At 44.2% G+C, this 21,911-nt stretch overlaps 1 protein-coding gene across 1 annotated transcript in view; it reads right to left on the reverse strand.

Annotated features, from left to right (window-relative positions):
* Positions 1–21,451, reverse strand: part of LOC125341439 (hedgehog interacting protein) — a 75,093-nt gene extending 53,642 nt beyond the window's left edge. Inside the window, exons 1-4 of the mRNA XM_048333486.1 lie at positions 21,137–21,451; positions 15,186–15,378; positions 9,202–9,358; positions 8,293–8,494 (exon numbers count right to left, since the gene is read on the reverse strand). Of these exons, the coding sequence (XP_048189443.1) occupies positions 8,293–8,494; positions 9,202–9,358; positions 15,186–15,378; positions 21,137–21,451 (867 nt within the window). The remainder of the gene's footprint in view (positions 1–8,292; positions 8,495–9,201; positions 9,359–15,185; positions 15,379–21,136) is intronic.
* Positions 21,452–21,911: the final 460 nt, after the last annotated feature.

Genomic DNA, 21,911 nt, shown 5'->3' on the forward strand with positions numbered 1-21,911 from the left:
GGGTAAACTGCTTTGTGCTTAATCATCATGAGGTCTGTGGTCTGAGAAACTCCAGGACCGAGTGGGGGCTTTCTGACCCTGTCCTGAGATAGGTAGAGATACCCTATACCTAATGTCAAACGAAGGTGTGGCTTCTCCTGGGGGACACATGTCAGTGTATACGTGGTATAAAGAGCTAAGCCCTGTCCACATGCACCCTTTAACTTTGTTCCTGGGGACTGTCTCATCATTTTGGTGTAAATGCCTTCCCTTCCATAAGGATTGCTCTAGATAATGATTTAGCAAAGTTCCTGAAAATAGATGGTTCTGATTAATTAGAAATAAGACCAGAGCCAGGTCCTGATGGTTCCTGCCTGTAATCCTAACTACTCAGGAGGGTGAGACAGGAGGACTTCAGCTCAAAGCCAACCCAGGCCAGAAAGTCCGAGAGACTCTTATATCCAACAAAAAAGCCAGAAATGGAGCCACCTGTGCAAAAACAAGCTCAGGAACAGTAACCAGCCCTGAGTTCAAGAGGGAGGAAGGGAGGGAAGAAGGACCAGAGTATCTGTGTTAACAATTGACCTTACATGCAGATTTTAGGAGTGAGTTGTATTACTTGACCTGTTTAACAGGTAGATCTTAAGCGCCACCCCCCCGCCCCCCGCAAAGTAGCATCAGGAAAGACTACTAGGTATCTCTGAATCTGTGCCCTATGCCATTTAAAGACATCTCGGAGGTGCCTGACATTTTCTTGTCATGAGGGGATGTGGCCAGCAGAGAGCCATGACCTCTGACCGCAGAGGGTCTTCTAGGTCTAATTCACATAGGATGCAAGCCCTGGTGCAGAGCACCTTCCAAAGGTGCGACGGGTCTTTTCTAGGCTTCACATTCCTTGGTTTTTCACTTAAATTACACGATTACCCTAAAATTTCTCAGATTTATAGCCTCTATTTCCTTTGCCCTTCAAGTCTTGGGTAAATATAAAGACATTAATGTAAGAACTTTCTTCACCTCCGTCATGACTTATGAGACCTAACTCAGAGAAGAAGGCGCGCCTCTCTCTACTCAACTGGAGAAACTGAAATTGAAAATGGTGGGGTTTCCAGGTTATTTCTATGGGAAGTCTCCTCAGCACTCAATTAAGACAGCTGGGCTCAAAGCCCTGCTACTGTGATATTAAAAGTCACCTCTATCACAAACTTTACTTTCAGATTTAAATTATGTTCACATTTTAACTGCCGGGTTTGGAACCAAAACTCTATAAACTACCCCCCAAAAGCTTGTTTTTTTGAGGGGAGGATAATTTCTGCCACTTTTCAAATGCCTTTAATGCTTATTGCCACTGTATCCCAACACTTTTTGATGAAGTTTAACCACTTCTAAGTGCTCATCTGATATGTCCACAGCTATTTAAATGGTGTGCAGTATACAGAAACTTTTGGGACTAGGCCTTCATCTATGATAAAGTTTTTATAAATATAATTTCCTGCTTTTCAGCCAAACACGTGTTTTCTTTGCATCTGAAGTAAGTTTAAATTCACAATTCTAACAATTTTCTTTGGAATTATCTCCTATCTATTCCAAGCATTCATTGCTCTGTGTATACACATGCATTATATATATATATGTATATAAAATGTATATATAATATACACACATATATATATATACACATATGAACACAAATACATATGGATACTGTTTCTAAAATTTGCTTTGGAAAAGCAAATTGTTTTCTCCCATCTGCATTGACTCCTTTCTCTCAAGCCAAATCACAACACCCCCATTTCATTAGCTGCCCTAGGCCTACAAGTCAGACACAGAAAACTAGGACAGGCTCGGTCTCTGACGAAGCTCACCAACAGACCTTCCGCCTAGTGGCTCCACGATTCCTTGGATGTCACTAGCCTTTCACTGCTCATAACGATGTCAGTGATTTACGGGCATGTGAGATCAGAGACTCCCCAGGCTGAGCGCCCCTGGTGGAACCACCGCCCCCCCCCCCCCACTTCTCCACATGCCCTGGGGCTGCCGGGCAGCAGGACTGCTGGCTCTCAAGAGCCCTACCTCAATGCGCTCAGTCACCCGGACAAGCGGCAGCTTTCAGCCTTATGTCCTCTCCTCCCCCAGTGAAAGGACTCCTTCAAAAAGCATCTTTTGAAGCGAGGATCCAAGTCGATAGAGAAGGACAGGGGTCCAGTGACACTTGTTCCAATGACAGACACGTTTTCTCGGCTCTGTCTGCTGCCTGCTGCAAGCCAGGGGGTGGAGAGGGGGCGGCCCTGTCCGTCCTCCGGCCACTCGGGGAGACTCAGGGACCGGGAGTGGTGCTGCTGCTTTTCTGCAGGGGTGGCTGCCCTGTACCTGCAGGCGGCAGGGACAGCTCTCCCTGTGCTCCCATGCACGGCTAGCGATGACTTCCGGTCCCTTGGTCACCTGGGGCACTTTGGGGGAAGATCATGTCAAAGTACCTCTCAGCATCCTGGTGCTTGCTTACTGACAGAATGGCAAACTAGGTGGTTTAAGAATAAAACAAGGGGCTGGGGATATGGCCTAGTGGCAAGGGTGCTTGCCTCGTATACATGAGGCCCTGGGTTCGATTCCCCAGCGCCACATAGACAGAAAATGGCCAGAAGTGGCGCTGTGGCTCAAGTGGCAGAGTGCTAGCCTTGAGCAAAGAGAAGCCAGGGACAGTGCTCAGGCCCTGAGTCCAAGGCCCAGGACTGGCCAAAAAAACAAACAAAAAAAAAAAAGAAAATTAGGATTTATGATTTTCTTTCTTTCTTTCTGGGTCTGGGGCTTGAACTCAGGGGCCTGGGCTGTTGTTCTACCACTTGAGCCGCAGCTCCACTTCCTGCTTGGGGTGGTTTTTAATTTGTTTTGTTTTGTTTTTGCCAGTCCTGGGCCTTGGACCCAGGGCCTGAGCACTGTCCCTGGCTTCTTTTTGCTCAAGGCTAGCACTCTGCCACTTGAGCCACAGCGCCACTTCTGGCTTTTTCTGTTTATGTGGTGCTGGGGGATGGAACCCCAGGGGCTTCGTGCATGCTAGGCAAGCACTCGACCACATTCCAAGCCACATTTCCAGCCCAATGTGGTTTTTAATTTGAAGACAAGAGTCTCACGGACTTTTCTGCCCAGGCTGGCTCTCTGAACCACAATCCTCAGATCTTAGCCTCCTGAGTAGCAAGAATTACAGGCATAAATTACCAGTGCCCATTATTAAGACACTGCTTTCAAAACTTTGTATCAAATGCCTTCACATTACTAGTTAATTCATCTCCTTAAGTTATTCAAAATAGTAAGGACAGGCTAAGTGGTAACAAAAGGTACGGGGAGCAATGACAACCTGTGAGCAGCCATGTACTCTCAGTGGTCACGCCAGCAATGGGACCTGGATTCGATCAGGCAGGGAAAAACCTGTCTTGTTCTTTGTGTAACTGACCTAAGAAGGGTGGCTCCGTGTGAATGGGAGGGTTGCAAATTACTGTCTAGAGCTTTACGCCTGGGGCCCAACCCTATTCTGACTTCATTGGAAGTATGAAGTTTTTGAAAACTCCCAGAATGTTCGACGGACCAGACAGCCATTCTTGAGGACGCTAGACAGAAGAAGTAGATTCTAGCACTTGCCAGAAGTTCTGGGTAACAAATCAGATATAAACTCAACTTAAACATTTCAAACCACCAAGTATCCAAAGATTTTTTTTTTCTCCTAAAGATACATAGTATACTTTTTGTAATTTTTTTCTTTGGGTGATTAAACAGCATGGTGCACATGCACACAATGAAGACATTAGTATTTGCTTACCATTTTGATCCTTGGGACAGTCTTTGATGTCAGTATTAATGATTAGCTTACATAAGGCCACCAAAAATCTAGGAATAACTTCATTTTTTTTTCTTTTTTGTGTCAATCTTGGGCACAAGGCTTGGGCACTGTACCTGAGCTTTCTTGTTCAAGCTCTACTGCTTGATCTATACCTCTACTTCCAAATTTTTGGTCGCTAATTGGAGATAAGAGTCTTACAAACTTTCCTGCCTGGGCTGGCTTTGAACCACAATCTTCAGATCTTAGCCTCCTGAGTAACTAGAATTATAAGTGTGAGCACGGGCGCCTGGCTCATTGTTACATATTTTTAAAAATATATTTCTTATTTACTTTTAAGTTTTAATTCCACAGCTTATATCTTATAGCAGAGAAATACTTTATTCCTTAGTATATGCTTTACAAGTTTCCAGATCATTCTTGCCCACAAGATACTGTAGACAGCATGGTCTGGTCTTGCTGTTTTAAAAACGAGACATCATAGCTTTAACTTCAGTCAGGACTCATAGCCAAGTTCTTTAATGACTGGCTCTTTGCCAGTGACCTTCTACTCAGCAGTTACAGGAATCTCAGGATTGGTAGAAGTTTAAGATCAGCCAACTCCAGCCCTTTGGCCACAAAAAAATGGGGAGGGGGCTCATGATTTACCCTAAGAAAAAAAATCACTGCCAATTCATAAGGGACAATTGTGTAGTAGAGAGCATCCCAGATTTCCTAAAGCTTACTGTCACAGATTCTTCTTTATGTCTGATTTAATTGATTCCTACTAGTCATTAATCTCTACTGTGGTTTATGTAATTTTCAGGATCTCCTTTGTGGTTCATATAATTCTCATTTCAGACATGTAGAATTTGGATTTTGGGTGTGTTATTAGTTCTGTGACCTGGCTATTGCAACCCATAAAGTTGTTAAGCAACTTTATATCCCCGCTTAGAATGTTCAAATCTAAAGAATAGGGAAGAGGGGATAGGTATAACGATTCTTGAAAATTCTTACTTGCATCTCTTACAAAAAAATAATAGTTGGTGAACTCAAGATAATTTCATGAACATACTGACCATTCATATATCAAAAAAACAAACCCACAAAAAACAAAAAACCAAACCTGAAATACCACTCCGTGTAAAATAGCTGTGGGAATGTTTTACCTTGTTAATCTTCTGAGCCTTTATTGCCACAATCAGCAGTACCAGCTCATAAAGTATTGCCATTTGCCCCACTCATTGCCTGGAGGGCGTTGTGTGTTAGGAGCAGGAGGTGCCCTGGGGCTTGAACTCATGGCACTGTCGCTGAGCTTTTTTGCTCAAGGCTAGCACTCTACCACTTGAGCCACAGCTCTACTTCCTGCTTTTTTTTTTGGCAGTTAACTGGATGTAAGAGTTTCATGGACTTCCCTGCTCCAGCTGGCTTCCAAACTGGGATCCTCAGATCTCAGCCTCCTGTCTAGCTGGGATGACAGGCCTGAGCCACCAGCAGGAGCCTGTTCTAATGCTTCGAAGACTTGGAAAGGGAATGAGCTAAAGTTTCCGGGCAGCATAAACTACTTTGCCACAATGCACTCTCGTCACTCAGAGTATACACTCACGCCTGTGCAATGGATCCCTCCTTCATTGACATCGTTAGTGCCGAACACTCAGGGAATTTAAACATCACGCCTGAAAATACGTCGTATCAGTTACCAGAAGAATGGATTTTCAAGTTTAAGCTCCAGCAACCCTAAAGCAATTCTGGATTAAAAAGGGATGCCAAATGTGACAGGATTTCTTTCAGGTTTGGCCAAATTCTACTGAGCTCCTTGAGGCCTGCAGTATAAACATGCCACAGAAAATGGTACTGCTATACCCTGGAGGTACAATTTTATTACATGAAATGTCTCCACATCAGGATAAACTATCCCCATGAAGCTTTCAATCACCCTAGCCCAATGCATGGGTGTGAAGTAAAATAGAGAGACTCTAAAGCAAAAAGCAGCCAGCCATTCTTTAGGTAAAGTAGAAGTAAGAAATCAGTTTTATTATTTCTTAAGTAGTTTGCCAGTATCCTGAACCCCTTTTGCATGTGTTAGTTTTTGCATTATTTTTTTCTTCCTCCTTCTTCTCTCCTCCCCCCTCCTCCTCTTTTTCCTTCTCTGACTCCCTTTTCCTCCTCTCCTTCCTCTTCCTCTTCCCCCCCCCCACCCCTTCTTCGGTAGTACTCAGGCTTGGATGGCCTCATACTTGTTATGGCACACTGCTGTTTGAGCTCCAGAAGTCCTTTATTTCCTAATAATGAGAGCTTCAGTTATTTTTCAATTGGGGTCTCGTGGTTTTACCTGGACTTGGCTAGCCTGGACTTTGATTCTCTTATTTAATCTGAGTACCTTCATGATAAGCATGTACTACCATGCCTGACCCATACAGATCTTTTTAATATTAGCGTTGTACTCAAATAATATTTTTAAAGCGGTTTGTTATTTTCTCAAGCATTTGAAAATACACGTTTAAAAGTAAATTGGATATGTGTGTTATGGCGTATATATATCCTTTAATTCCATCCACCATGCGTGTATGGATAAAAAAGTAAGGAACAGATTGAAACAATTAAAAAAAATGCTACAGTCACTCTAAATGTCTCACAGGAAGGAAATATGTAATACCTTCACAAGGTTCAAACTTTAAGTTCTTGAGAAAATGTTGCAAATCTGGGAAATCTCAATATATGCTATTCAGTGAAAAGAAGAGCCTGAGGAGACCACACATAAACATATATGAAGAGACAAACACACAGATCCACACATAGACATATATATGTCCTTCATATGAAGGGACACACCTATGAAGAGATACACACAGACAATGTATGTGTGATTTTTATCTTAATTTTGTTTGAAAGTTCTTTAGAGGAAAAAAGAATCTCTCAAAAATAGAAACAATAACAGGCTAAACGTTTTCACATTTACTAACATGTGCTTGTATGTTTTTGTAAGAAAAATATTCATTTAATTTTTAATGTAAAAACTAGAAGGAACTATGTCAAAGTGTTCACAGTTGTGAGTTAACGGCTCAGAGAAGATGGTCTTTTTCCTCAGTTGTTCTTTTCAGAAAGCACATTACACCTTCCTGGGCCAGGCTAGGGAGTTGCACTTGTATCTCTAACATTGCTCTTAACACCTGGCAGTGAATTATCAGGAAGCAACTCAACGGGTATTTATTGAACCCTGATGTGCAAAGTATCAATGCTTCATTCCAATTCCTTGCTGTGAATTCTCATGAGAAGTTTTGCTGGGAGAAAGCTTAAACCATTGAATCAAGGAAGATTCTTGTTTTCTTCAAATAATTTGTGTTTTGCTGCCAAAGTCCTTTTCTATAAGACGTCTGTTTGTTCCTATTTGTTCATTTTTTGAGACAAGGTCTTATCAGGCTGGCCTCAAACGTCAGTCCTCCCTGCCTCAACTGCCTAATGCTGGGTTTACAGCCACCAACCCCAACTGAAATATTTACTTCTCTTACGCTGAGTTTAACTCTACCATATCACCAGCTTGAGGCTGGATGGTCCAAACTCTATGGCATTATCTATATTCTAATGGACTCATTCTACTGTTCCCTAATGTAGAGGCACTGACTAGATACTAGGAATATAGCTTTATTTTTTCCCCTGACTTGTTTCTCCTGACTTTGGGGATCTTACCTTTAAGTAGGATACAAAAGGCAAAGGAGTTCATTTCTATAGAAGACACATCTTTTCTTTAATGTTTTCCAGTTAAAAAAATAGAGAGAATCAACCATTTTCCCCAAATCACCTCATGCATTCTTTCACTATTAAGATATTCATGAGCTGTGAAGTGAGCCTGGGTGTTAGAAGGCCACCACATAGCCTACTGCTATTTAACTCATGGGAAAGAAGCTCTACTCACCTATCCAAAGTATCTAGCATGATAATTCAAATGAGAGAGTTGGAAGAGAAGGGGAAAGGTGGACTCACATACTACACAAGTGACTAGTTGTAGGTACAAGTATGCGACTTACCTGCAAAACACTGTACATGGAGATCACAGCATGAGAAACATTTTACATGACAGATTCAAACACAGATATGGTAAAAAAAAAAAACACCAAAACAAACGATGTGGAACTGTCAAAATAACCCAAATCCTTCTAGTACTAGCCAATGGTGATGTTCCGTTAAATGTTATAGCCACTGAGTAATATCTAAACAAACCCTTCACAAAATCCAGCCATTTTATATTTGAAAATTGCATAGGGAAAGAATGCTAAAATAGCCACGGAATTGCATTTTTCCCCATTGTCAGGAAACAGCATAAACATTTCATATGGCTTTCCCAATGAGTGGCTACAATTGTTGTTGCTGTTGTTGTTTTTAAATGCTGCTTTTCTTTCCCCTTCCACACTCTTTCTTTTGTTATAGAGAAAAATCTTCATAAAGCAAGTCACTCTAGAATAAAAACCAACATAGCCACTGCCAAGATAAATAAAAATTTGAAAGCCAACCTTTATTCCACTTTGAACAAGTTTGTGAATATCCAAATAAGGCTCCTTGAAAATGTCTCCTTCCGGGGTCAGAATCTTCACGTAACCTTCTTTTTCCAGAATAAAGAGACGGTGTGAGCCATCGCCACTATGTAGGGCGGCCACGGGCTGCCGTAGCCCGCTGACCACCTCCTGGACGCAGAAGCAATTGGGCTTGTGCTTCCTACAGGGTACAGAAAACAACACCGACAGTAAGGTATGTGTATCTTCAGTGAGATGACTGAACAAAGGGGTGCACTTAGCACCCTTTCCAAAATCTCTTCTAGAAACCAATGGTTCTGCATGGACACAAAGGGCAATGCACCCAAAGCACCTTTGTGTGATTCTCATGAGTGATTCCTTTAAACTTTTTAATGGAAAATTGTAAAATGGCTTTCTCGCAGAAGGCAAAAGTGAGGATCCAAAACATGAGTAGTTCACATTTCCATCGGCTCATTATCTCATCTTGCAGTGACTATAATTAAAATGGGCTTTTACGGACAATAATGAACCCTTACAAGAAGGGACTGAGAAAGTTCTAAGATCTATTTATAAAAAAAATCTGATTTGCTAATAATAATTGTGCTGAATATTTCCACAGCACCATAAGCTTACAACAATCATAAAATTCAAGCTTAAAACTATGCCCATAAAATTCATATGAGTCATAGAGAAGCCAAGCTCGTAACGTGGGATTAGTGGTCTAAGTATTAAAAGCATTTAAGCTATGATTTTAGAAACGCAAACTACCCAAAAGAAATCACCAAGCGTTTGGGGAATAGAGCTAGCTGCTGAACATAAGCACACACAGTTGAGTCACTGTTAAAAACCACGGTTTTGTCACTTTTTTTTTTTCCCTCTCAAGACTCAAGAACATGCGTATGTACGGACCTGCTGATCTCCTCGGCTTTGTCGTAGTCTTCCATCTGATCCAAGTAGTTCGACGCTGGCCCCCTGACCTGTTTTCTAGGAAAATCTGGGAAGCATAGCCCGCCATCTTTTCTTGCATAGTAAAAGCAAAACTCCTCAGCCGTTGTTTGAAGAAAACCTTAAAAAAAGAAAAGAAAAGAAAAGAAAGGTGAAAAGACTCACTCATCAGAAATACAGTGTCAGAGGCCAACTACCTTATTTGGTGTATCATTTCAGACACGATACGAACATTCCAGGATACTAAGTAGTGGAATTAGAAGGGAAGGATGAAGAACTGGAATTGCGTGGGGTGGGTGGAGGGGGGGAAGGGGGTATGATTCCCATTTCTTCTGCAACCAGAAAGAAAAAAATGAAGAAGTGCAGTAACAGTGACCTTGCACTGGTTCTATTTCAGGATCCTGGGCAATGCAGCAATACCTGCTCTGGGATACTTGCTAATTATTGCACTGAAATTCCAGGCTTCCTCACGCACGGAGCTTGCCTCCTCCTTCTCTGGCATTTTCCCTTACTAAATTACTTCCTGAAAAGGACAAGTTAGAATCCAGGAAGAAGCTATCAAGGGCCAATTTGGGGTACTTTATGTCTTATGGGGTTGCCCCTCAGATGTTATTTCATAATCAGCAGCCCCATAATAAAGAGGAACAGAGGGGAAATAGAGGCATCACAAACAATGTACCCGTGTGACAATGCAATTGGGTAACTTGAGGGGACGAGCGGGGTGGGGGCAGATGGGGGAAGAACGATGGAAGGAGGGGCACTGATCGAGACTCACTCCACTCGTAGACTGACACATGGAACGGAAACACCTTTCTGACTGACTCACGTGTGATCTTCAAGTGGTGGGTCGAGATTAGGACTAAGGCCTCTGTTTACAAATAGGTAACATGTTTCCCCCTGAACTTTTACTTAGAGGTGAGGGCAATTTTGCAATGCAAAAACTATGGTTTATAAATGGCGATTTAGAATTTATCCTATCTTCTCAAGCAAAGACGCTGACGTCACAGAACCAAACTACTCCTAGGCAGATATGCAAGCAACGGGAAGGTTACTTTTCTTTGAGAAAAAAAAAAATACAAGAAATAGAAATTGGCGAGAGGACCAATGGCTGTATCATATTTGTCTTGAGCGATTTACCACAAAAGATAACTTTTCTGCTTCCATGCTAGTGGCTAAGCACGCGTGGTGAACAAGTTTCCTTTAGTAAAACTAAGAGAAGGAAAGTTCGAGTTTGTTTCAGCAAACAATCTGTACATCCTAATAGCTGCCAACCCATACCACTTTAGGAGAAACGAATGCGTAACACTGGTGGCTGATAATATTTTAAAAGGACTTAAAATCACATTCAACAGTCTCTCTTGAGAGCACATTAATCTACATCCATAAGCTTGTGGCTCCCGAGGCATTATGGCTGACTTGACAAATCATAAAAATACAAAATACATTATTAACAGTGAACCCTTCCTTGCTTCCCACAAACTCGGAGGCAGGGTCACCTCAGTGTGAAGCGGGAAGCTAGTGCCAGAGACTTTTACTACAAAATGGGCCCCTTTTTCTTACCACCATGATGTATGAAACAATGAAGTAAATACTTTTTCAAGTACTAGTCATAATTTTCCCGTGAAGGATCTGATTTTTCCTGTGGCCAGTGATGAAGTAGACCTATTTTGTTGTGAGGATTCAAAAAAGCATCTGGCTTCAGGGCATTTATTAACATTTCTTGCAAGTACACTGAGGGGTGGCTTGTGGGATGAGGTCTGTAAATTTTCAATAGACACTAAGTATTCTAGCAGTTTTCATTTGTTTGTTTGTTTGCTTATTGGTGTCTGTATATCTGTACCAGGACCAAGGCTTGAACTCAGGGCCTGGGCAATGTCCCTTAGCTGTTTCACTCGAAGCTAGCATTCATTCTACCATATGCACACGCGCCGCAGCTCTACTTGCGGCTTTTTGCTGGTTATGTGGAGATAAGATTCTCTTGTGCTTTGCTGCTGAGGCTAACTTTGATCTCAGGCTCCTGCGTAGCTAGGATTATGAGTGTGAGCTACTGGTGCCAGGCGTGGTGATTCTAGTTCTGCTATACCATAGAGCATTCTACAGAATACTGACATGCAAAGCAAATATCCCTGGGGAACGTTCTGTCTTCTAGAATTTTCCTTCTCAACATGTGCTCTAGAGAGGTCATCTTTCCTCCTTATGTGTGCGCATCATGAAAAGGAAAGGGGGAAGAAAGAGTCCCAGAACCCTGGGTAGACGGGCTGCACACAGAGCGCGTTCTGATGGAGTATCCACCCATGCCCACTGGCTTGCCATCCTTGGAACGAACGGGACATTTGTGTAAGGGATCTGATGTAGTTAGGAGCCATTGTGGGCTCCAGAAACTCAATGGATTCAAACTCTTGACCTTGGCCTCATTAGCGACAGGATTAAGCCAATTGAACTAATTGGGTGCAGACCTTTCACACTACAATAAACCAGGGCTGCAGAGATGACTGACGAAAACCATTATGGTAACAGGTAGAAAGAAAGAAGGAGGCTGGTGAATGGGTGGCCATTAGCATGCCTTCCACTGAATATTATACCACCTTTTAATGAACAACAGAGTCTCTACCCTGCTCATTCAGGTGAAAGAAAAGAAGTCTTTGGGATTAAGAATAGAGCACCTGTGTTATCTGAATGTCATTTCAGCATTTTTTTTTTTTGAAATTTTGAGATGCTAGTTCCTTAACAACTAGAGAATAGTGAGGTGAATAAAATCCTTATGCATGCTTAGTTACATTTATTTTTAATTTCTTTTTCCCATTTTTTGGGGGGAATGAGTGGATCATGATTATTTCTACATTAATATGTCTAGAAGTGAGCTATTTTTTCAGGTTATAAGAGTGTTTGGAAATAGCTAGGCTTTTGTTAGCCTATGAAAGCAAAGCAAAGGGTGGGGTCATCTATATATTTATTTCTTCACATATTGAGCAACAGAGGGAAAAGTGACTGTCTCTCAATTCTTTTAAACATTTTTTTTTTCCTTTTAGAAAAACATACCCCTTAGGATGCCTTCCTAGAAAGGCATCTTTCTTTCTAGAAAGAAAGAGTTCATTTGTAAGGGGAGTGAGATGTGGTGATAACTTTCTTGCTAAAAAAAAAAAAAAAAAAAAAGATTTCAAAGTAGCTGTTTTCCACAATTTTGAACTTTCAAGAAGAGTAAATCATATTATTAGATACTTAGAAAGGTGAAACTCTGACAAACTAGCTCGGACAGCCATTTCTGAAAAACTAGCGTTCTAGAAGCCTTTTTAAGCCACTTTTCTGTTGGCAGCAGAGGCAGGGAGGGGGGAGGTGATTCCCACCTCATTCATTCCACTTTAGAAAATGGTAACCTGCTTTTCAAGGATCAGTCTGTCTAACAAAGCCAGTGGTTCATGTCTACAATCGTAGCTACTCAGGAAACTGGGATCCGAGGATCAAGAATCAAAACCAGCCTGGACAGGGAACTCCATGGGACATATATATCCCTAATTAACCAGCAAAAAGCTAGAAGTAGAGCTGTGGCTCCAGTGGTAGACTGCCAACCTTGAGGGAAAAGTGTCCCGTCCTGGCATGCTTGCGGGCATGTACACACACACACACACACACACACACACACACACACACACGCCTGGCTAACAAATCAATGAAATGATGCACAGAGTGTGTGATGACAGCTTACTTTGGGGGACAGCACACACGATGGGGTCGGATATTTAAATGATGATTCTTAGCGCAGGCCTAGGAAGGGGCTGCTCTATCTGCTCGCTGCGAAGGCCCGTGCCTTCCAGGGTCTAGCAGGCACTCTCTCCACCTCGAGGGGGGGAGCTTTCATCTGGTTATCTTTCACGCAGCCTGGGTGGCCCCCGAGAGCACTTGACATCTTGATGCACTTCAGCAGTTTTACATATATACAAACTTTGGAGAAAAATAAATTTATCATTCATCACCACATATGTTGACCTGGGGATTGACATGCCTGCTTGCAGGACTCGCTCTGGACTGCTGGCTGGGCTTTCCCCTTGGGTAAATATTGTGTGTGTGTGGGGGGGGGGGGTTCTGATGGGCAGGATGCTAAAATAACGAAATACATAAAGCCCCCCCACCCCATAGAGGAGTCTGCATCCCTAGCATAGTGGGTCTCTCCAAGAGCTAACGGGAAATGAAAAGAGCCAAGGGTTGCTATCACTTTCAAGGTGTGGAGGGAAAGGCAGACTGGAAGATGGGAAATTTGTCAGGAACCTTCCTGGTGAATAGTCTGTTATCGCTTCTCTGCAGGTCACTGAGCAACCTGACCTGCTCCACCGTGCTTTGGGGAATGTGGTCAAGAGGAAGAAACAGTGGGGTTATGAAAAGTCTTAGGAACGTGGCTGTAGTTTATAAAAACAATAATAATATTTTCCCATTCCATACATTTAGGTATGGTATACCTCGTGCTATACCCAAAGGGAGGAAGCTACTAGTCAAAATGTTTCTTTATCGGAGAGAATTCTACTGACCATAAAAATATCAGGGAAAAAAGAGAACATTAAAATGTAGAGAGCAGTTTAAAAAAAAAAACAACAATCTCTTACCAGGTGCTAAATGGCTCATGTCTGTAATCCTAGCTATGCAAGAGGCTAAGATCTGAGGATCCTAGTTCAAAGCCATCCTGGCCAGGGAAGTCCATGAGTCATATTTCCAATTAACCATCCAAAAGCCAGAAGTGGAGGTATGGCTCAAGTAGTAGAGAGGCAGCCTTAAGCACAGTAAGCTAAGGGATAGGCCCTGAGTTCGTGCCCCAGTACCAGCAATGGGGAAACAAAACCCAACCAAACATCTTAAGTACATCCTACCGTTCTTAGAAGCTTGCTTTGTGTAACTTTGCCTAACTAAACAGAATTTGTCTCATTAAATTTGTTGCTTCCTATGTTGATTCTTCCAATTAGGCAACAACAACGTGCGCGCTCATAAGGTTTTGATGATGAATTTAATCAAAGCCTCGGGATGCCTATGTTTATCAGAGTCTGAAATATGATGATGACCAGGTGTGTCTGTGCGACACACGCACGAGCTTCTGCGTTTATCCAACGCCTTCTCCGTGTACTCGCTGAATAACACCCTTACCCTCCACCCATTCCTCCAACCCCCACACAGGCTTCTGAGACTTAACACTGGGCACTTTATGAGAAAGTGCTGTGTCACATGTTACACTTTGAGATTCCTGGGCATAATTTAATTTCTAGAGAAGTCTTAAAAGTCAGGGGACATTCACCAGTCGGCCGTATAGAAGAGACTGTGTTAATGTGGACTGTGGGCGGGAAGGAAGGCTCCAACAAGAAACTGGATTGGGTAGAGGTAGGCATGCTTAGCGAGCTCGAGGCTCTGGAGTCAATCCTCAGATCAAAACAAAAATCAAAATGGAAGTTTGTACTGATAAGCTAGTGGGTATAAAGTCTGCCACCTATATCATTTGTGTGTGTGTGTGTGTGTGTGTGTGTGTGTGTGTGTGTGTGTGTGCCCAGTACTAGGCTTGACCTCAGGGCCTTGTCCTCTCACTTGATACCCTAACACCCTCCCATGCCTCCACTGGAGGCATTTTGTGGGTTAGCTGGAGATAACAGTCTCACTGACGTTTCTGCCTGAGCTGACTTTGAACCAGGATCCTCAGATCTAACCTCCTGAGTAGCTAGGGTTAAAGGTCTAAGCCACAAGTGCCCAGCTCTATAGTACTGATTTAACAGGAAATGTAAGCCATTACGCCCCAAACTATAGACTGATAGTACAGTACATTTTCACAGCCATAAAAGCGACTTAGGAAGTAAAATAGGGATTCTGAGAGACGAGTGCTCATCAACAAGCATTTACGAACAGCTGTCTTATCAGGACATATTACAACGATTCGTTTAATTTATGCTCTTCTCTTTTTAGTTTGTTTTTTTGTTTACCTGGAATATGGCCTCGGCAAGTATAAAAGAATTCTTTGCAGTACTCGGGGCAGAGCAGGGGTAGCACGAGGTCTCTTTCCAGGACTTCTCTCTCGGGTGAGTGGAACAGGCTCTGAGAATGGGGTGAGCAAGGGGCACACTTGATTTCCTCAAGCAACTTCCCACACTCGGTGTTGTTGGTAGCAGAAAATATCTGAAAGCAAAAAAAAAAAAATCAAAATCACTTTTTTTTTTAGATGCATGAGGTTATGGCATGCTCTTTGAAATCACTTAAGTCAGGAAGTTTACTTCAGACCATGGAATTTTCTGGAAAGAGTCACGGTGTCACCTTATAAGGACTCCAGGGGTCTCTGTGTGGTCTGGCCCATGCAAATTAAAGTCTATGAATCTGGCTTGCCAGTGGGGAAAGTTAAAAGACAATTCCATGTAGACCGCTTAACACTTTATCACTTCATTTTGCCTTCAGGTATATACTGAATTGCACAAACCCTCAGCAATTCTAAATACCTTAACCTTAATCTAAAGCACAATTTTTTTTTTTTAAAGATATGGTTTAGGCCTTTGGTGAAAATCTGTTTCATACCTGAAATTCCTAGTTTGATAAGTCTCAAACCTATATGTGAACAAGTCCTCTACCATTGCTAGCAACTTTCAATCTGCAAACTCCAGGGGGAAAGTTTTCTAAACTGCTTTTCATGTTCTATAAAAATACCCGAAGCTGAATTAAATAGGTTTAAGACCAAATTTTATTATTCATTATATCATAGCCAGGAAAAATTTTCTAACTAGCTCCTCAGGTATGTTATAAACATGAATAAACACAAGAGTTTAATGAAAGTGCTTTTGTATAGTAGTGAATTTTAAAGGAAAAAAAGCATACTTTTAGTATTTTTTTTTTCAATGATATGTCTTTTATTCCAAGTAAGACTAATTAGGGACTTACTGATTCAATGATGTCAGCAATACATAGACTAGGCCTTGATAACGGATTTTGAAAAGCTGATCAGAGGTTTGCTTATATTTGAGAAAGAAAATGTTGTATTATCTTAACTAAGCACTGATGCTTTTTTTTTTCAGAACATGAAATAATATATAAGGTGAATGAATTTTATACCTTTTCCCTCCTTTTATCCAACTGTATTTCTACCTAATGAGTTATTTGGAACACCAAAATTAAAAGTTGTAAATGCTAGATCATTGTTTTAAGGATATTTCACTGCAAATTAAGCTTCTAGTTCGAAGAAATAACATGGCTCTTGGATGGGGATATGATATTACAGAGATCATTTAAAAATCGGATCTGAAAGAGCACGACAACTTAAAAAAACATTGCATACAAACATGTTGAAATATGATATGCAGTATTTAAAAGTCCAGTAGATAGTACACTATCTGGGCGGGTGGGGAACACAACTATATGAAGGATCTGAATTACCTATAATATTCAAAAAAGTTATTAGTCAATTATAGTCCCATTTTTATTTTGTCTATTTATTTAAATGACAATTGGGTGGATACTTCAAGTTTTGTTAACTGAAACATACACCAGACATTTAGCATTTGCATTCCAAGAATGTTTTAAATGTCTTTTATTCTTCATACTCTGGCAAATCTCAACAGAACTGTTCAATATTAATAATGTTCATCTTGGTTCTGTTTCTCGGAGAGCAATCCACTCAGAATACAACAACTGCAGATCGTTGAAGCTACCTCTTGCTGCCTGAAACTGGATTGTAATAACTTTTGTTTTTATGACAATGAATGCTTCCTTTTTTTTTTTTTTTTTTAAAGCTGACACAAAATGAGCCCCATATATTCTACCAGCTGCTGTTCAGGAGGAACTTGAAGTTAGTGGCTAAAGAATTTGATCTTTTACAATTTGGAATGTGTCCTGGCCACAAGCTCTCTCATCGAAAGTTTCAGAAAAAGGATTCAGTAAATCAAGTATCTGAAATCAAGTATAATGTTATTCTTTGTGAAGTTGCATGCTGTTCGGGCTCAGCAGGATGCTGACGTTTTGCTTCGTGTGAGGGCTGCAGTGTATACCTATTCGAAGATAGATAGAGCCATCATTCTGGCTGTGGTTTCAATGAACCAATAGTCTTACTGAAGTCAATTAAACTGACTCAGCCCAAGCTGCAACACTGCTTTACACAGATGAGTGGGGGGGGGGGGGGTGATTTTTCCCCCCTTTTCTTTTTTTTTTTTTTTTTGCCTGTGTCTGTGTTCATCCAGATCTTTAACTTTATGCCTGACAATGCCACCAGTCTTAAGAAACTTAAGTTTCCTTTCCTGTTTTGATTTTTTAAGAGCCAAATACAAAAACCATCAAACGATGGTGATTTGAACGAAATATACTTTGGAAATCATGTACAACTTTGAAACATCATTACAGCATGCTAAATAATGATTGTGGCTACTGCTGACTAATTTGGAACATCTGTCAGGTCATCCTTTAATCTCTGCCTCGGAGGACAGTGAAACACATAGGAGAAAGATGAGATAAATACTAGAATACAGAATAAAGGCCTGGCCTACAGCTATAGCTTATCAATAAACCGTAAAGCAGGCAACAGAAACCTTCTGTATTTCTCCTTATTTATAAAGGGACGACACAAGGTAAAAAGGCAAAAATGGGTTCAATGAAGGGACAGAAAGAGAAAATCCACGATGGCATATTGCGACATTGCCTTAAAATGGCTTGGTACACCAAAAAAGTTATTTCTAAAACATCATATGCCTACAAGGTTGTTCAGCTGTTGGGTAGAACACATGCCTCTCGGGACTATAGTGCTGGATTATGTCATTACAGAGTTCAGTTTCAATTTTAGGCTAATATGTAAATAGATCATTGTACTAAGGCAGCTGTTAAAGGGACCCCAGGATGAGTTATTTGTTTAGTTTTGGATGTGTTCAACAATAGCCTTTGTCCCTGAAAGAGCCAGAGCAAACAAATGATTGTAAAAGGGCACACTTGAAAACAATTACTTTTCACCCATTCCTTGACAGCTTTGGCTGTGAAACCACCCAAGGTAGAGAGAACTTCTGTGCCTGTTTGGCTACAAGAAGTTTTAGAAATGGGAGTGTTTCAGTTGATTATAGATTCTACTTAGCTAATGGGAATTAGATCCTTCTAACGGGCTACACATAAGAGCTGCAAAAAAATATTGCGAAGACATATGTTTGTCCTAAGTTTTGGTAGTACTTATTTTTTTATGTTAATCTAGAATATATAACATGATGGAAATACACAAAGATGTAAAACATGAGACTATAAGCTAAGGAGACTCAGTGGTAGCTCATTAAAGAAAACATATTATTGGAGAAGATTTCTTTGCATAGCTAAGCATGCTCAGTACTCCTATGGAGTTTGGTGCTATTTATATGTCTAAGAAATTTCTTCCCTGAGGGGAAAAAAAAACTACTACTGCAGTTTCTAGAAAAGCTGCAGAAATGGGGAAAAAAAACAAACCTGGGAATTTTTTTCTTTCATAAACAAAATAGGGTCCTTTCAAATGATCGTCATTTCTCCTGTACACACATTATGAAATAAGACCCTAACATATATTATAATCCAGGAAGGCTTATGGAAAAAAGGGAAACACTGATGTTTATTATAAAATAACATGTTTTAAAAGCTATTAAAATTTGAGAACTCACATAGGTCAAGAATGCCTATGCACAACTCTATCAAATCTCTGTTTTGCACAATTTGAGTATTGTTGGTTTAGAAAGCACTTGCAATGGAACCAGTGAAGTCTTGTAGACCCAACTTAATTCATACACACTTTCCAAAAGGGGGGGGGGTAGATGTTGGCTACTGGAAACACATAAAACAGAAAGGAATTTGGATAGCTGACATGGCAGATTGCTTCCTTAAAAAGTGATTTCCTTAAGAGAAAATCAAATATACTCTCTCTTAAGGGATTAACTCCTCCACCCCCCCCCCAGTCCTACCTCCCATCCATCCCCTTCTCCCAACTATATTTATTTAAGAACAAAGTTTTCATTATGCACCTTCCTGGAAGATTTCAGGCATCTCTAGGACCTTTAATGACAACTATTTCTTAAACTTTCTCTGAATTTCCGGGGTTCTTTGGGGCTCCTGGTGGGGGGGAGGAGGGGGGAAACCTTTAAGAAATCTGAATGTAGCTTGCTTTGTAACTTAATTCAATTAGAACCCCGGGCGCTTCATGACATTGTTTGGAATAACATTTTTTAAAAAAAACAACAACCAAAAAAACTGGAGTATCTGTTGCCTGAATCTCACAGTGGTGTTGCATATGGTAAGAATAAAGGGTGAGTTGCAGCAGAAAACCTGTAACAAGACAGTTCTCACTCATCTGGGAATAGAGAGAGCAGGACAAACGCTCCCTCAAAAGGCATGGACATTTGGACGGAGCTGGGGGCTGAAAGAGAACGATGTTCTCTAGTTTCACCCATTAGTGAACCAACTAACAAATACAATGGTGTTGTTGTTATTCTTTTGCCATAAGCAACAGGGCTCCGTGTGTGGGCAGCAGTTTAGTGGGGAGGAGGAGAAGCCGACCTCTTTTTGTCCTATTGATTTTTTTCCCTATTTGCATGACTTGAGCAAATTAAATGATGCAATATGGCTTTTTGTTACAAAACAAAGTGAGATACCACCCAGACACATATGTTGATTCGTAGGAGCTGTTTACATGAGAATAGAGTGAAATCTACCGTGAACTGAGCATAAAAATTAGATTCAGCCCGGGTATTTTTTTTTTATTTTTAATTATGCCTGGGCCAGCAAGACTGAAGCACAACTTTTCCAAGTCTCTCTCTCTCCCTCTCTCTCTCTCTCTCCTCGGTCTTTTGACAACTGCAATGTTCCAACAGAGGAATTCTTAATTAAAGCTAACATGGGGAAGGAAGGAGGGAGGGCGTGGGGGGTGTGTGTGTGCGCGCGCAGGGGACACCTGATGGTGAATTTCACGTGCAGTGATTGTGAATAAGGGGGAACCACGGCGATGGCACACATGCACACACACACACACGCACACGCAGCAGCCAGCCACGGAGACACAGACGTGGCCAGGGCAGCGGCCGAGCCAGTTTCTGCCCCCCTACCCCACCACCATCACCACCACCCCCCACCACCACCACCCCACCCCGGCCCACGCGTCCCAGGCTGGGTTATAAGGGAACCGGCCCCTCCAGCCCTCTCCACGCGCACACACACGTTCGTTCGTGGGGGAGCCCTTCCTGGACGCCCCACTCCAGGCGTGGAGAGGCTGGACGCGCGCGCGCGCGCTCGGGCGGGCGGGCGGCTGGGGGTCCGGGGCGCTCAGGGGGACGGTGGGTGGGGAAGTCTCGGGGCCCGTCGATCCACGCGTTCACAGCAGCCGGGGGGGGGGGTGCCGTGGGGTGGGGGGGTGCAGTGGGGAGGAGGAGGAGGAGGGCCAGGGGTGGGTGGGTGGGTGGGGTGGGGGGCGCCCCGGGCGTCCCCATTGCCCTGTGCGCCGCTGGGCTCCCGGTGGTGGTGGCGGGCGGGGGGAGGGGGGGCGGGACACCGTCCCCAGCCCTCTCCACAGCGCGCCCCCGGGGGGAGGGGGAGGGAAGGGGAGGAGGGAGGGAACCCCGCAGACCCCCTGCACCCTCGAATAATAAGCCGCGCACCCCGGGCTGCGGGGGGAGGGGGGGTGCCACGGAAGCGCCTGGTTTTCTTCAGTTGTTCGGGGGTGGGGGGGGGGGGGAAACGGGCGAGTCCGCCCGGCGTCCCGATCGCCCGCACCCCCGTCTCCCTCCCCGTCCCCCCCCTCCACCACCACCACCACACACGGCGCGCCACGCAACCCCATCACCTCGGCGCTGCACCAAGTCCCCCGAACCGCCCCTCCCTCCCCGTCCCCGTCCCCCCCCACCCCACCCCCCCGGGGTCCCCCCTCGACCGCCCCGGGGCGCGCGCCCTCGCGCCGGCCGCCTACCTTGTTCTCCAGGCGGCCCAGGCCCTGGCCGTCGGCGCGCAGGCAGCAGGACAGGCGCGGGTAGAAGGCGCCGCACAGGACCTCGCCGCCCCCGCCGCCGGCCCCGCCGGCCCCGCCGCCGGCCGCCAGCGGCTCCAGCTGGGACGGCAGCCGGCGCTCGCGCCGCCGCAGGCGCTTCGGGGGGCCGCCGTTGAGACAGCGCCTCCGCCGCGCGGCGCCCCCTTCGCCCCGCTCCCCGAACTTGGCGTCGCCCTCGAAGAAGCCCAGCGCCACGGCGGCCAGCAGCAGGAGCTTGAAGGAGAGCATCTTCAGCATGGGGGGGGGGACGGGGGGACGGGGGGACGGGGGGACGGGGGACGGCGGCGGGTGCGGGGAGCCCCGCGCGGGGAGGGGGCGCCCCGAGGAGTCTCCGCGACGGCACGCGCGCGTGTGTGTGTGCGCGCGTGTGTGCAAGGCCCGCTGCGTCCCGCGCCGCGGCGGGGAGCCCGGGTGGGGTGGGGTGGGGGGCGAGGTCGGGGGCGCACGGGTGACACGGCGCGGGATGGGGACGGTGGTGGTGGGGGGGGGGTGGGGGTCAGGGGCTCGGCGGGGCGGACGAGGACGGCGAGGGGGGCGCGCGGCTCATCCAGGTCCCCGCGCCCCGGGGTCGGGCGCGGCGAGGTGAGACGGCAGCCGGCACCGGAGCGGCGGCGGCGGCGGGGCGCGCGCGGGGCCGCGGGGGGCCGAGGGCGGTGGCGCGGAGGGCGCGGAGGGCGCGGAGGGCGCGGCGGGCGAG

The sequence above is a fragment of the Perognathus longimembris genome, chromosome 24, assembly GCF_023159225.1.
Source record: "Perognathus longimembris pacificus isolate PPM17 chromosome 24, ASM2315922v1, whole genome shotgun sequence".
In the NCBI taxonomy this organism is placed as follows: Eukaryota; Metazoa; Chordata; class Mammalia; order Rodentia; family Heteromyidae; genus Perognathus; species Perognathus longimembris.